This window comes from Canis lupus, chromosome 21 (assembly GCF_048164855.1).
Source record: "Canis lupus baileyi chromosome 21, mCanLup2.hap1, whole genome shotgun sequence".
NCBI classification, from domain to species: domain Eukaryota; kingdom Metazoa; phylum Chordata; class Mammalia; order Carnivora; family Canidae; genus Canis; species Canis lupus.
Window position 1 is genome coordinate 16,756,980 of NC_132858.1, and position 16,764 is coordinate 16,773,743.

Genomic DNA, 16,764 nt, shown 5'->3' on the forward strand with positions numbered 1-16,764 from the left:
ATTTTTAACATAATATTTTCTATTTTAAAATCTATTTGTGGGGCCTCTGGGTGGCTCAGCGGTTGAGTGTCTGCCTTTGGCTCAGGTGGTGATCCCGGGACCTGGGATCAAGTCCCATATTGGGCTCCCTGCAAGGAGCCTGTTTCTTCCACCGCCTATGTCTCTGCCCCTCTCTTTCTGTGCCTCTCATGAATAAATAAATAAATCTTTAAAAATAAAATAAAATAATAAAATAAAATCCATTTGTATCTGCCCTGGCCTGGGGATAAATACTTTCATTTTAATATTCACAGTCCTTTTACACATAAAATAGCATCATTTATAGATTAGAAACAGAGGAACAAACTGAATTTTTGCCATCCTAAAGTTTATGTGATTAGAGAGTGAAAAAGCCAAATTCTATTTTTTTTAAAGATCTATTTATCTGAGAGAGGCTAGGGGGTGGATAGAAGGAGAGAGAATCCTGAAGTTGACTCCCCCACTGAGCACAGAGCCCCATGCTGGCTAGATTGCAAGACCCTGCAATCATGACCTGTGCAGAAATCAAGAGTCAGCCACTTCATCAACTGAATCACCCAGGCACCCTAACAAAGCCAAATTCTAATACAGGTCCTCCAATTTTAAGAGTTTCTTCTATTATTCTTCTTGACTTAAATCTCAACAAAATACCATCTTTCAATAGTTATCTGTCATTAGAAGAGCAACTGTTCATTATAAAAATGCTAAATGAGCTAGAAGCTCCAGGGCATCTTCTTTCTTTCTCAGAGATGTAATAAATTGGATGAGCCCCAATGGAAATTTTACACTTACTCCTTCAGAAGATTACCCACGTTTTGAATTTCATCGAACAAGCCAAGAAAGTTTGAACGCTTTGAAAAGGGACACAATTGCTAGTACACTGCATTGCCATGATTGAAACTTTAGTCTCATATTTTTGTAACATTGTGATGTAATGATTTATAAGAAGTATTTATTTTTCAGATAGATTTGGTCTTTGTTCACAGTTCTGAAAAGGCTTCAGAGAGATGAAGGTTGAATAGGTGTCTTGTTATATTAAAGGCATAATTTTTGGACTCCATCCTAGAGTGGGGGCCTGGGCTTTGAACCAGCCAATGACCAATGACTTAAACCAGTCAGGACTATGTAATGAAGTCTCCATAAAGGAGACTGGGTTCTGAGAGTTTGGGTGGGGGAGGAGAGGGAGCTATACATTACATTTGATTTAATTAAGCTAGACCTAATTCTCCTCTCTTCATCCAGATACACCAAAGACATGGCCCAGAGAAATTGCACCCAAGTGACAGAATTTATTCTCATGGGCCTCACAGATCGTCAGGAGTTGAAGATGCCCCTCTTTGTGGCTTTCTTATCTATCTACCTCTTCACAGTAGTAGGTAACCTGGGTTTGATCCTAGTCATTAGAACAGACTCAAGACTCAACACACCAATGTACTTCTTTCTTAGCAACCTAGCTTTTGTTGATTTCTGTTATGCTTCTGTCATTACACCCAAAATGCTTGGCAATTTCTTGTACAAACAAAATGTTATCTCCTTCAATGCATGTGCTGCTCAATTAGGCTGTTTCCTGGCCTTCATGACTGCTGAGTGCTTGCTACTGGCATCCATGGCCTATGACCGATACGTGGCCATTTGTAACCCTCTCCTCTACATGGTTGTAATGTCCCCAGGAATCTGCATTCAGCTTGTAGCTGTTCCCTACAGCTATAGCTTCCTGGTTGCACTATTTCATACCATCCTCACTTTTCGCCTCTCCTATTGTCATTCCAATATCATCAATCATTTCTATTGTGATGACATGCCTCTCCTTAGGCTAACCTGTTCAGACACTCACTCCAAACAGCTGTGGATCTTTGCCTGTGCTGGGATCATGTTCATTTCTTCCCTTTTGATTGTCTTCGTCTCCTATACATACATTATTTCTGCCATCCTGAGGATGCGCTCAGCCGAGGGCAGGCGCAAGGCTTTCTCCACATGTGGCTCTCACATGCTGGCAGTCACCATCTTCTATGGGACCCTCATCTTTATGTACTTACAGCCGAGCTCAAACCATTCCCTAGACACAGACAAAATGGCCTCAGTCTTCTACACAGTGATCATTCCCATGTTGAACCCTCTTATCTACAGCCTCAGGAATAAGGAGGTGAAAGATGCCTTGAAGAAAGTTATCATCAGTAGAAACCAGGCTTTTATGTTCATGAAATTAAAGAAGTGACTTGAATAAATATAAACAGACTTTTCTTTACAGTCTGGTTTTTCCTCTTAAAAAACTATCAGATGCCTATTTTTAATATGTGATTTCTGTTATATTTGTTCACTGCATACAATTTATCTTTGATCCATAGGAAATTATTGAGTTTCCCAATTCTCAAATAAAAAAAATTGCATAAAAAGCCATTAATTTGGTACATAACTAGTTATAGGCAGAACATGGACAAAAGTTCAGACTCTGCCTCTCCAAATTTCCAGTTCAGAATTCTCTAGCTATATTAACAATATGCCGTCTGAAAAGCAAAGATGCATAGTGTAAATACTCTTTTCCTGATATGCTAATTTCTTGGGAAAATATGACAATATAAAACTGTTCCATATTGTAATTTAACAAACCACCTTTATTAAAAAGAATAGTGCTACATCCTAACTTTACTCTGTGACTGACTTAACACAACTTTCTACTGACCTGGAAGTCTGGCTTGGTCCCAAAAGGCTAAGTAAACTGCTTTTTGTAAGCCTATGAGATCTCATATAGTTTTTCCAATTAACTAAAATAAAAAAAATAATAATAAAGTAATTTAGGGTTAGTATCCCAAGGGGATCATCCATTCCAAATTAACTCAAAACAATGGAAACATCATAGAACATTTTGCCAGTAGTAAGGATCATAAGTTATACTAGGCAAAACTTGGGTAAGTCAATCCTTATTAATCAAGGTATAGCTTAAACACAACGAACCCATTGCACAATGTAGCTTATGTATAGGCTTTCACTAGTTTCTCAATTAAATGAGGACAATGATACTCATTTTGGAGCCTTCTTCAAGATGAAACAACATGAGAAGGGTCATAGGAAATGATGGATACCCATATATCAGGTTCCTTCCTTCAATTAGCCTAAAGACCTGAGTTCTAATCCCAGATGTTCTGATGAACTTGAGGAGCAACTTATAAATAAAGATTACTATACACAATTGATAATTCTGTTACAAACAAATATACATACATGTATATTTATAGATTTTATGATCCCTATATGAAGATATTATATGAAATATAATATAATGATATATAATATAGGTATATATAGATATGTAGATACGTATGCATATGTTTCAAATAAATGCAAAGATCTTCTTACAATTTTAAATTACATGGAAAATGGTTTTGAATTTGCAACTCATGCATATTATTAAATTTGTTTTTCAATCTAGGGGTCCCATAAATGCTTAATGACCAAAGACTAAGATGCTATTAATAGCCAGAGAGAGAAGATCATATTTAAACTTGCTTCAGGTCAGGGTTCTCTTTATCTTACTGTACGTTTTGATAGATCATAGAGACTCAGGGCTGGCTACTCTGATTTATGATTCTCAAAAGTATCTTTCCATTAAACACATTTACCTACTATTTGAACATTTCAGGCCTGTTTTCTGACAAAACTCCTTCAGCAGATCATGAGTCTGGAAGCTATATACCAAAAGCTTATTATCAACGTCCTTGAATTCACCATTTCCTGTTTGGGCAGGCTGGTGCATTCACTGTCCCACAGCTGTACCATTAAAAAGCATGGATTCCTTGGAGTCTAAAAGCCTGAGTATAAAATCTGGGTCCAACTTTGACTGAATCAAAGATCCTAGACAATTTATTCCACTTACAAATTATTCCTCAGTTTCTTCAGCAGTAAGAAGGTAAAAACAATATCATCTGATGAATCTATGGTCATAGGATTTAAAATGGCAATGGATTAAAAAACACATTTCAGAGTAAAAGACTTTTTAAATTGACAATTTGTGGGATGCCTGTGTGACTCAGCAATTGTCTGCCTGCAGCTCAGGGTGTAATCCTGGAATCCCCGGATGGAGTCCCACATCTGGCTCCCTGCATGTAGCCTGCTTTTCCCTCTGCCTATGTCTCTGTGTGTCTTTCATGAATAAATAAATAAAATCTTTAAATAAATAAATTGACATTTTTAGATATCTTACTCTTAATTTTAAATGCTGAACATTTAGGAAATTACTCAAAGTAAGATTTAAGAACTTCAGATTAGAACTGAAGATTTGCTACATAATTTTAATATAAGAGAAAAAAGTTGTCATGATTTTTGCTTCAGACTTGGTGATTTTTAAAATTGGTTTTGTCCTCTTTGAGAATCGTTTTTAATTTGTTAACAAATTAGTCCACTTTTGTCACATATCACAATGAACTATTGCCCCCCAAAAATGTGGAATCATGAAGTCATTTTTAGTGGTAAATGATTAGGAACACTTCAAACACCATATGGGCACCAGATAAGCACAAAATATAGGAATAACCAATATGAAAAATTAATTTGTCAGTATTCATAGATGTGGATGCATGGTAACATGAAAATGTACATGTGAAATTGCAATGGAGGTTTTGAAGCTGAGTAGAATGCAAAAGTATAAAGGATGATTTCAATGAGTAGGAAGGGAGGAAGGGCCATAATAGCACCTCATAGGTGTAACTTATAGGTCATAATATGATGTCCATATACAGAAATCATTTAACAATATATAATCTGTTTAGCATGCTGCTCTTTTCAATATGATATACTGGGAAGATTTTAGAATATTAATAACTGTAAACATATTTAAGCTTTTGATCAGCTACTTAATATTGTACTGAGATGTACAATAGCTGAATAACTATCAGAATATTTTTAGACAACGTTCATTTTTTTGGTAAGTAAAAATGAAACCACTCATATACTTGCCTACTTTTTTGCCTCGCATTAAAATCATTGTATCAATAGCAGGACTAACTTAAACAATTTTGATGCTTACTATTACATCGGCTTCCAGGAAGATAAAGACACATCTCACCTCCGTTGGATGTGTAAGGTTATATTTGTTTTCCTACACCTTTACCAATTGTGGGCATTATCATTCTTTTAATTTGATCAATCTAATGAACAACTTATTGTTAGCTGATCCTTTCTATTTTATAAAATGAACTTTTTCTCTTTGAAATTAATCAGTATATTGGGGAGAGATATTTATAATTATAAATACAAATATATTGTGAAGAGAGACTTATCATTGATTTTAAGTTTTCTCTAGCATATGGTATAATGTAATATTTCATATTATTTTGCTTATAATACTAAGCTACTTTGTGTAACTACTATCAGTGCTTCTCCTAATAGCTTGAAAAAGGTATAGTCTGTGTTTATTCCCAACTCCATGTTCATGGCTTCAAGTTTGTAGCTTGAAATCAGTGGTGGTGGGAATATTTACACCATAGAAATCAGAAAATCAATAGATGCTATAAATAAGCATTTTCTTTGAAAGCGGTTAATAAAGTTCACAGTATATTAACTGTGTCTGTTCTGTCACAGATTCTCACTTTATTTTACATTCTGTAGTTTATAATATAGTTTACTATTTGTAAACATAAATAAATCTCCATTATACTATAAGAAATGTCTAGGCTGTTCTTGCAAGTTTATTTAGTATAGATTTACCCAGCATGCATTATATATCTGAATAAACTTATACATTTTTCTTCTTTCCTAAATACCATTCCACTAAGAAATAATATGAAACTATAAGTTCATGCAGCTTTAACATAAACAACAGGAACATATAGGGTCAACATTTTGCTAAGTTAAATATTAAATTAAACCCTACGTTTTAAATTTATTATCTTAAATGGAATCCTAAAAATTTTATTTTCACATTTCTTTGAAGTTACATTTTTACCATAACATCATTTTCATTATATTGACTTGTGACAGAAGAGTTTTCCACAATTGTAACAAATCTAATATTTTTCCACTGAATGTATTGGTGCAGATATAATATCATATACTTTATAAATAATATTTAACCCTTCCTTTATTGCATTGACTAGCCCACTAAGAGTAATATTTAGTGAGACTCATGGTTGTTTTAATTCTCAGTTGAGTTGAAATGTTCAGTATTTAATCTTAATATATTACTCTGAAATGTGCTCCCATTTCTTTTATCACTGAAATATTTTTCTGCTAATACGTAATACTAGGTTTTTTCATTGTATATAGGAGATTCCACATTTTAATTCAAGACATTCTGTCTTCTTCATCAATCCACCAGACCACTGAGCATGTTGGAATTTCTTCCTGGAGCAATTCCCTTAAAACAAAAGCAGGCAGTATTGAAACCTGAGAATGGCTCATAGGACCAGTGAGGATTATCTTTTCAATAAGGTCACCATAAAATAAGTGTGAGTTAAATTCTTAATCCAAGAAGTAGAAGATTATCCAGCATAGCATAGATATTCTAGAGAAAACAATATGAAATGCTTCTACATATCTTCCATGGCTGAAGGCAATAATTCAGAAATAACTGAGTTCAACCTCTTGGGACTCACACAACATAGCTTCAAACCCTTCCTTTCAGGGTCTATTGATCTACTTAATTAGCGTCACAGGTAATCTTGGGTTAATTATGCTAATTCATATCAATTCTCAGCCAATACCCACCTATGTATTTTTTCCTCAGCATCCTACTTTTTTTCCTGGATTTTTGCTAGACCTCTTCTATTTCCCCTAACACCCTGGTGAACCGTCTCCAAGAAATTAAGAGATATCCTTACCTGCTTGTGCCACTCACTTGTGTTACTTTATCATGTTTGTGGTTTATGAAGTGTATTTGCTCTCCATCATGGCATATGATAGGTATGTCGCCATTTGCAACCCTTCACCACTATCATTAACAGAAGGGTCTGTATTCAAATGGTGGTTAGTTCATATTTGTATGGCTTTTCTGTGGGTTTCCTACAGGCAGTCCTTACATTCCACTTATCTTTCTGTAATTCAAATATAATAAATCACTTCTACTGTGATGATGTTCCCCTGGTTGGTCCGGGGTGCTGTAAAACCCATTACAAAGATACCAAAGAACTAGTATTGTTCACACTTACTGTTTAAATACCCTTTGTTCTCTTATTATTATCTCCATCTCTTACATATTCATTCTATTTGCCATTCTGAAGATTAATTCATCTGATGGTAGGCAAAAAGCATTTTCTACTTGTGCCTCCCCTCTGACTTCCTTCACTATATTTTATAGCACAATCATCTTCATGTATATGCAGCCAAAAACAAGCCATTCTCTAGATACTGACAAGACAGCTTCTGTTTTCTAATATTGTATTAATCCCCATGCTAAATCCTTTAATGTACAGCCTGAGGAACCAGGAAGTAAAAAATGTTTTGAAAAGAATTATGGAAGGGGTGCCTCGGTGGTTCAGTCAGCTAAGCATCTGCCTTTGGCTCTGGTTGTAATCCTAGGGTCCTGGGATGGAGCTCCACATCAGGCTTCCTGCTCAGAGGGGAGCCTGCCTCTCCCTCTTCTTTTGTCTGTGCCTCCCCCTGCTTGTACTCTCTCTCTGTCAAATAAATAATTAAAATCTTTTTAAAAAGGATTATAGAAAAGGTATCTTCTACTATAAAATAGATGATCTATGGTCTAACTGAATATCCTCAGAGTTGGCATGCAAAAGCCATAGTCTGATTTCTGGCCACCTCATTGTCAGATGCAGGTAGATTCTACTGTGCTGGCATCATCAATACTATGTACTCCTGGAACTGATTTTCCCAACAGTTCATCAAGCTACTATAAGTGCATGCTGGTGATCTATAAAGAAGGAAGCCATTGATGAAATAAAATTCAAGAATGTTTTCAATAAGACCTGTTGCTAGAAGACACAATTCTCATTAATGTAAAAAATGAGCTGACAAATTTCCTCAATTTGTTTACACTTGATCTTAACCAAAAGGCTGAGAAATGATCCTTTCATTTTTAACGCTCATTCTGTAAACATTTTTTAATAACATAATTGGAGAAATGAGTCAGACATTCTGTTAAATGCTGAAATATTCCAAAAGTTCATTTTGATCCCCAAATCCTATTTACGTGATCTAAATTCTGGACATCTCATTTATTTTTAAATGACAATTAACTCATCGATATCCGTCCTTTATTGATTGATTCAACCACAAATTATTAAAAGTATCATTTCACCAACAATTTATAAGCTTTTTCTTTTAGAAGCTTAGATCTCAAAAAATCCAGATTTGTATGCAAAGGGAAAGGGGAAATACCATCTAGCTGACAGTCTCCTTCAACTTAAATATAAAACATTGAGAGATATCAATTCTCATGAGGATTTCAAAACACAAAAATTTGTCTAGGTGAGGGGAAATAGATACTGTAATGTACTGCTGATAGAAAAATCATGTAATGCCTATGGAGAGATATGTGGCAATATCTAGCAAAATTACTACAGTCAACAATCCCTCTTCTAAGTGTGGGACCCAGGAAATTTAACAAAAATCCCCTACCCCTGGACAAGCAGAGCAGGACTCACTCCATTTTGTGCTGTACCTGCCTTGTGCCGACCTGCTTAGGGCACTGCCCCACCCTAGTCAAGCCCAGGGCACACCCTAATGGGAAATCGGCTCAGTGATAGGCCAGTTCAAATGGATACTTTAGGGTAAAATGTAATTCAATCAGCCACCTGCGAGTGGACCAGCATGACTGTGCAACTTTCTGCGTATCCCATTGGCCCCTGGCCCCTGTAAAGTTGCTCAGCCTCTTAGTCTCGCGGTTGAAGTCCCTGCTCCGCTGTGTCGGGTATACTTGGACCCAGGCTCGAGCTTGTAAATAAACCCTCCTGTGTTTGCATCGATGTCAGCTCCTCAGTGGTTTCTTGGATTTGCAATCTCGGGCACAACACTAAGAAACTATCCCAAATAAATACTAGCACAAGATGCAAAAGAACACATGTGCAAAGTTATTTACTGGGATATTATTTATATTAGCAACATATTGGTACCCAAATATCCAATGGTAAGGACAGCTATTCCAGAAATGAGGATGATTTCTAGGTGTGCTACATGATGAACATGAGAATATACTATTAAATCAGAAAAATATTAAAAAGAAATATCAATATATTACTGAAATGAAAAAAGTATATTTCATATGAAAGAAGGAAAGGAGATTATTAAATATTAAAGATTAAAGGAGATTATTATATTTTTATATATAAAAATATGTATAATAAATATATATTACATATATATATGGCACCTGAGTGGCTCAGTCAGTTAAGCATCTACGTCTTGACTTTGGCTCGGTCACGATCTCAGGGTCATAAAATCAAGCCCCCTGTAGGGCTCCACACTTAGCATGGAGATTAAGATTGTCTCTTTCCCTCTCCCTCTGCCGCTCCCCAGCCTCTCTTTCTCTCTCTTTCTCTCTCTCTCTCAAAAAAAAAAAAAAAGATATGTGCATGTATTTTATTACATCTGGTTAAAAAAAAATAAAAAACTACATTGAAAGGACAAGTCAAAATGAACAAAAGCAGTTTCCTGTAGGGAAGACAGGGAATGAAGTGAGTGCTGACAGATATGGAACACCACCATCTTATTTTGAAAATATTTTGCCATGCATTTTGGTTTTAGAGGCATATTAAAATTTTAAGGAATTAAAGAACAAAAGTAAATCGAAAGTGAGAAAAAAAAAGAGACCTTTATGTTAGAAACCTTCTAGTGCATCTCATTTTATTCAAAATAAAAGGCAAAGGCTTTACATTGACCCACAAAGTTCTGAGTGATGCACTCATGTAAACTCTCAGACTTCATCTCCTTTTCTTTCCTTTGCTTTGCTATGACCTCCTCATCCCTAAGATAACAGCTGTATTTCCTTTACAGGTATTTCTTTGTTTGTTTATCAAATGGAAAAAGCATTTTATAAATATTTTTTCAAGGAAGATGAGTGAAAGGTCAATAGGTATATGAAAAGATGTTCAACATCATTAGTCATGAGGAAAATGCAAATCAAAACCAAAAGGAGATATTACTTCAGACCTCATCCGTTTTCTATTCTGTGTAGATGGTGCTGAGGCTAAACAGCACAGTAGTTCAATGCTATGGACACCATTTGTTTTCATTGAAAGCAAATTTAGATAGACAGGTTCATTCACTTCTGAGAATTGACTACAAGGTAGTTCTTGTTGCCCTGTGATTTGTATGCATTTAGTTTCCTAGAGACCAAAGAGAATAATGAACATTCTTTTAAATTCATCTTTGCTTTTGGACTGTAATGTCAATCATGACAACAGTTTGAGACATTAATCTCAGTCAAAAGATTTCAATGTTTCTAATCAGGAAATTGGTTTTTGTTCAATGGTTTTCAAAAACTGCTGTTAAATACAAGGCTCAGGACCTACACGTTTATTTTAAATAAATTCATAATTTTAATATGAAACCAATGTGACAAAAGGTAAAGCAGATATAGCAAATAATCAAAGTGGAAATAGCAATTACTCAAACTGTTTTCCCAAAAGAGATCATTAAAATGTTCTTCTACCCTAGATTCTTCCATTAAGTAATAGCCCAGGTGATCTATCACTTCAAAGGAAATAATTTGGTCCCCAAACACTAAACATCAAATAACTGCTTGTTTTTTGAATACGTATAATTATATTGCTATCCAATGCTTGTTAAAAATAATGGAATACCCAAAAAAATTTTCTTGAGGGACCACACACACAATATGAGGTTGTCTCCAAATACCCAGATAATTTTAAATGTTACTGGATTCATGGAGATCCCTTTCAGGAGCACTAGACCAGACTACTCAGGGGATTGTGGCTGAACTCAATAACAGTGTATTGAATATTGAAAGATATCAGATCATAGGGAAAATATATCTGGACTTACATATCTATAACTTTATTCACTTAATTATTGAACTGATAGTTATTGACCATCTTCTTGGTATTAGATACTATGAAAGGTAGGTGATTAAATTGGGTATAAAATACAAATATTATTTCTTAGAAATAACATGTTTAAATTTAGAATGTGCTACAGACATATTAACCATTGGTTGCCATATAGTGTAGCAAGTGCTATGTTGAAAGAATTAATGTCTGCAAAAATGTATATAAGAGGACCACTTAATCTGCCATGAGAGGCCAGGAAAGCCTCCAAAAGGAAATGGTACAACAGAGCACAGAAAGTGTAGTAGAAGAGAAGTAAAAAAAAAAAAAAAAAAAAGGAATACAAAGGGAAAGTGTTCTGGGCAAAGATAATAATGTGTATAAAATTGTGGCTTACATTCAAATCACTATGGTAGTTTGGAATACCTGTGATATAAATACTATATGAAGAAAATCACAAGAAACCAGCCTGTTCTGAGATGAAGGAATTAGATTTTCAAGAGTTATGTCAGCCTTATTAAAGACCTTAGAATTCTATCTGGGGAGCTAAGGGAAGACATTGAAGGATTATATCACAAGAACATAAAAATGAAGACTGGTCTATAAAAGTTCATATAAGCTAAAATGTGAGGAACAGAAAGACCTAAGAAAGACTGGAAGCAAAAATAAAATTAGGGGTCAGTTATAGTAAAATGATTGAGAAAATGGGGGTAGATGCCTGTTCCAAGATGCGTAGCTAAAAATGCTAAAGGGGAGAGAGAAAAAATAAAATAGTAAGTAAGATAAAGTTTCCAAGGAGATGCTAATCAAAATTTAAGTGAAGGAAGTATTTTTTATATTTTACTATGTTTTATCTGTCTTGACCATCTGTGTCCTGATCATGTGAAGTAATATGAGACAATGTCGTGATAAAGGAAAATCAAGTTAACTTACCCTCTGCTGTGCTTAAGAAAGGAAAGGGAATGATTTCAATTCTGCAAGCTTTCATACATTCAGAATCCAGCCTGGGTTTATGGAAATGTTCTATAAAATGTAGTTGTTCTAAACGTTCCTTCTATTCTAGTCACTTTGGGTCATTTATATACTTGAAGAAAGAAGGCAAAATAATGTCTCCTAATCATTGAAAGCTATTTTACAATGTGGAAAATCATTCCCTGGTGTGCTTTTTGCCGAAAGACAAGCCAGAAAAATCACAGTCCTATTTTTCCTTAATATTAATATTATGTGTGTATTGAAAAAAAAAAAAAAACTAGAGAGAAGTAAAAAGAAGAAAATTGTAAAAATTATACCAAATAGGATGCCTATAAATAAATAGTGCTAATATTTTTATTCTGACTTCCCTTTTATATTTTCTCCACTTGATTTCAGTAATCTTTAATATTCTGACAAAATGATGAAATTATAGCAATTTTATGAGATACACTTACAACTTAAATCATTTTGAGATACGCTGTAAAAGCCACTTAGATTCTTAATGTTCCTTTTTATTTATTTATATTTAAAGAAAAATACAGCACAGGCTTTGCACAGCACAGTATTGATTATAAAATTTTAATCAAAATACTCTCTTTCTTCTTTTACAGCTTCTTAGTGGATTTTATATCATGGAACTTCTGTCTGGACCAAATCCTTTCACGTTGAAAGCATAAGTGAAATCCACACACAATTCAAAGTGCTTATCCAGATTCTGCTTTGGCTGAATTTAACATAACACCTTGGTTCGCCAGGGCTATCTTCTCACATTGGATTGATCATTTATTCCTTACAGAGTAACGATTATTCAGGGTGTGTCCTCTAAAAGAGTTCATTGTAGATTTGTCGTTTATTGTTTATTGTCTATTGCCCATCTTTCATGGCAAAAGGCAATCACTCAGCAGTCACTGAGTTTATTCTCTTGGGCCTCACAGATAATCCGGAGATTCAGGCCGTTCTTTTCTGTGTATTCCTATTGATATACTTAGTTACTGTCTTGGGTAATCTTGGTTTGATTGTGCTCATCCAAATCAGTCCTCAACTTCACACCCCCATGTATTTTTTCCTCTGTCATCTGGCTTTTGTTGATTTTTATGGTACCTCTGCCATCACTCCAAACACACTGGTGAACTCTCTACGTGAAATTAAAAGTATGCCATTTTATGCATGTGCCACTCAAGTATGTTGCTTTATCACATTTTCAGTTTGGGAATTACTAATGCTCTCTGTCATGGCCTATGACCGGTATGTGGCCATCTGTAGCCCTCTACTCTACATCATTCTCATGTCCAAGAAACTCTGCATCCAGTTGGTCACTAGTTCTTATATTTATGGATTCACTGTGGGGCTCATACAAACAATGGTTACATTCCACATGTCTTTCTGTGATTCCAATGTGGTCAACCAGTTCTACTGTGATGATGTTCCCTTGATTGCTCTGGCCTGCTCTGACACTCAAGTCAAAGAATTGATGTTGCTCATCATTGCTGGGTTCAATGTCTTCTGCTCTCTTATCATTGTTCTTATATCCTATGGGTTCATTGTCTTTGCCATCTTAAAGATCCATTCTGCTGCAGGAAGACAAAAAGCCTTTTCCACCTGTGCTTCTCACCTGTTTTCTATTACTATGTATTATGGGACCCTCAGTTTTATGTACCTGCGCCCCAAGTCAAGCCACTCACTGGATAAAGACAAATTTGCCTCAGTATTCTATGCAGTGGTGATTCCCATGCTAAACCCGTTAATTTACAGCTTGAGGAATCAGGAGGTAAAAAATGCCTTCAAGAAAATATTTGAAAAGGTATATTCTAGTAATCGATAATGAGTTGTGTTATTCCTAAAAAAAAAAAAATGCTGAATATTAGGAATGTTTCAATGAAGGCTTGTACATGGTACAGTGCCAGTAAATGTAGAAATGTTTGTTCTCTGAAGCTCAGTTCTCTGATCTCTAGTTCCTTAAAAAAATAGGTGTTTTCTTGGTTTTCTTACACATTACTCATTCAATGATTGAATTCTAGAAAAGAGATAAAACCAACCATTCTGTTTTTCCATGAGACCCTTCATAATAGAAACAAAGAACAAAGCACCTTAAAATTGTAACTTTATCTTACTTCACTGTAATGTTTAGAATTTTAGGTGGTCTTGTGACACATCAACTATACAGATGTTAGTGAAAATACCTGCTATGATTTTCTTCCGTAGTTGAACTGAAGTAAAAAATAACAAGATGGTTGTTTGAAGGGTTTGGGTTTTAAAATGCCTGAAAAGTGACCTTTCTCTTTACTTTAAATGTCCCTATTGATATGGTTAAAACATTTTTTAGAAGACTTTATTTTTGTAGAGCACTTCTAAGTTTACCACAAAACTGAGAGAAAGATACAGAAACTTCTCACAGATTCCTAGTGCCACACCTGCACAGACACCCCCCCTCCATTATCAACATCTTTCAGCAGAAAGGTACATTTGTCACAATGGATGAAACTATATTGACATATTATAATCATCCAAAGTCCATAGTTCACCTTAGGTTTCACTCTTGGTGCTGTACATTGTGTGGGTTGGGACAAATGTACAATGACGTGTATCCATCATTATGATATTTATTATACAGAGTATTTTTATTGCCTTAAAAATCCTCTGTGCTTTGTTTATTCATCTGTCCTCTACTGCTCCCACCCCTGACAACTGCTAATCTTTTTTATTGTATCTGCGGTTTTGCCTTTTCTAGAATGTCATAGAGTTAGAATCATATAGTATGCAGCCTTTTCAAATGGGCCTTTTTTTCACTTGGTGATAATTGGTGTTTCCTCCATGCTTTTCATGGCTTGATAGTTTTTTGTTTGTTTGTTTGTTTGTTTGTTTGTTTACTACTGAAAACCTTCTACTGTCTGAATGTACCATACTTTATTTACCCATTCCCCCACCAAATGACAGCTGCTTCCAAGTTTTGGTAATTAGGAATAAAGCTGCTATAAACATCAGTGTGCTTATTTCTGTGTGGATAGAAGTTCTGCACTCCTTTGGTTAAATATCAATGAACACAACTGCAGGATCATATGGCAATAGTGTGTTTAGTTTTGTAAGCAATGCCAAATTCTCTTGGCTCAATATTTTAATATGACTTTTCAAGCATTTCCCCTTCTATATTTCCCTCACATTCACCCAGGCCTTTGGCTGCACTAATTACTCCTGAATGGAGTGACACAAGCCTTATGCCACTTAGTTACTGAGAATCTAACTACTGTGTCCTTCTTAATGTATACTTTTTGCAGTTGCCCATTGGCACTGACATTATCACTGGGCATAGAAGTTCTAAAGATGCTTTGTGAATTCCTCTGTTCCAGATATAGTTTTCCTGGCCCAATTGTGTGTTGGCACCCCTATCTTCTTATGTTAATTAGAATTGACTACTTTAGCCAGCACACCAATTCATTCCTGGCCTGCTGCTCCATTGGCATAAAGTTGTCACAGATTACAGCTTGTTAAAAGAGTTATTGAGACCCTGGTGGAAATATTTGCCTTCTGAAACCCCAAAACTATAACCCAGAATAGACTAATATTGTAGGAAGAGGAAATAAAAATTCAGAAATTGGGTCACAGAATGTAATTACAAGAAGGGCCAATCCTAAAACCACTTCTTCATTCCTAGACCCATGATTGTATGCTATTGAAGACACCATAACCTATATTGTCATTGATTTGTAACCTACAGTGTATCATGGAGGACTGTGCTCTGCTTAGCTGAGCTGTCAATATGCCATTCAGATTTCTTGTCAAGCCAGCTGATTGTTGGTAACAAGATACATGTTAAGATTATTTATTATATGCCATGGTCATATCAAACTTTTGCTGTTGTAAAATATACTTCTTCTGAAACAATATTCTGTTATTTACCATTCCAGTGAATTAGGTATCCTTTAAGCTGTGGGAAGGAAGTACTCCTTCCTTCAATCTATTGATTTCAGTATGAACAAATTGCTGTGCCCTTCAATACTGAGGTAGTTTGATATAATTGACTTACCACAGTGTTTCTGACTTGTCTCTCAAAAGAATGATGGTGTATTTAGGACTCAGCAGAGGTTCCTGCTTCTAACAGATTGGACACCCAATGTTGGTAGTGGTAGAAGGCAGCCCATGTTATTGGATGCATTCATAGGCTTCATTCCTAACATTGTGGCTACTCTGCTTGGTGTCACAGATAGTCCTGGGATTGCAAGAGAGAAGAGTAGGTGGCTTCTCTCTATATGATAGGTTCTTTAGGCCTCCTCATTGTTGCAAACCCTTTACTATAGTTACCTTTTAGTAGTAAAAAAAATTATATCAGCCTGTTTTGTACCCACTCCTACAAATTCATCTAAAATCCTTTCCCCTAGAATGCCATATTTTTGGAGATTTGTTACTCTCAGTCCCTTTGCCAACTGTCCAACAGTATTTATCACTGTCTATGAATCAGTGTGCATCATTCCTTTGGGCCAAATTTTCTCCATATTAACTTAAAGAAAATGTACTTAGGAAACTACTGTACTCTGAATATTTTCAGGTTTTTCCTCCAAAATTTTGACTCCTATATGTTATGAAAGCATCAAGAGATCTTGCCACTTACAGTTCATCAGGTGTGATTAGCAAGATTCTATCAATATGATAAACTTATATTATGCTTTGTGAAATATCAATATGATAAAAGCCCAAATGGACATTTTTATGTTTTTTGAGTATAATTGACAAGTAAAAGTCGTATATATTTAAGAAATATGAATTTATGTTTTTATTTCACTTAGCATAACATCTTCCAGGTATGTGAACAAATTTTGAAAGTAAAGAGTTT

The 16,764-nt window shown here is 35.2% G+C and overlaps 2 protein-coding genes and 1 pseudogene across 2 annotated transcripts; all 3 read left to right on the plus strand.

Annotated features, from left to right (window-relative positions):
* Window positions 1–1,273: 1,273 nt before the first annotated feature.
* LOC140613417 (olfactory receptor 8U9) lies at window positions 1,274–2,233 on the plus strand. Its single transcript, XM_072791944.1, has one exon. The coding sequence runs from the start codon at window positions 1,274–1,276 to the stop codon at window positions 2,231–2,233; it is 960 nt and encodes a 319-aa protein (XP_072648045.1).
* Window positions 2,234–6,552: 4,319 nt separating this feature from the next.
* LOC140613632 (olfactory receptor 5AL1-like) lies at window positions 6,553–7,521 on the plus strand (annotated as a pseudogene).
* Window positions 7,522–12,819: 5,298 nt separating this feature from the next.
* Window positions 12,820–13,761, plus strand: LOC140613418 (olfactory receptor 5AL1-like). The gene has a single exon (XM_072791945.1). It carries the CDS (start codon window positions 12,820–12,822, stop codon window positions 13,759–13,761), a length of 942 nt encoding a protein of 313 aa, XP_072648046.1.
* The last annotated feature ends 3,003 nt before the right edge of the window (window positions 13,762–16,764 follow it).

Excerpts from the sequence above, each read along its gene's own strand:
- LOC140613418 (XM_072791945.1), top strand. The coding sequence starts at position 12,820 with ATGGCAAAAGGCAATCACTCAGCAGTCACTGAGTTTATTCTCTTGGGC.
- LOC140613417 (XM_072791944.1), top strand. The coding sequence starts at position 1,274 with ATGGCCCAGAGAAATTGCACCCAAGTGACAGAATTTATTCTCATGGGC.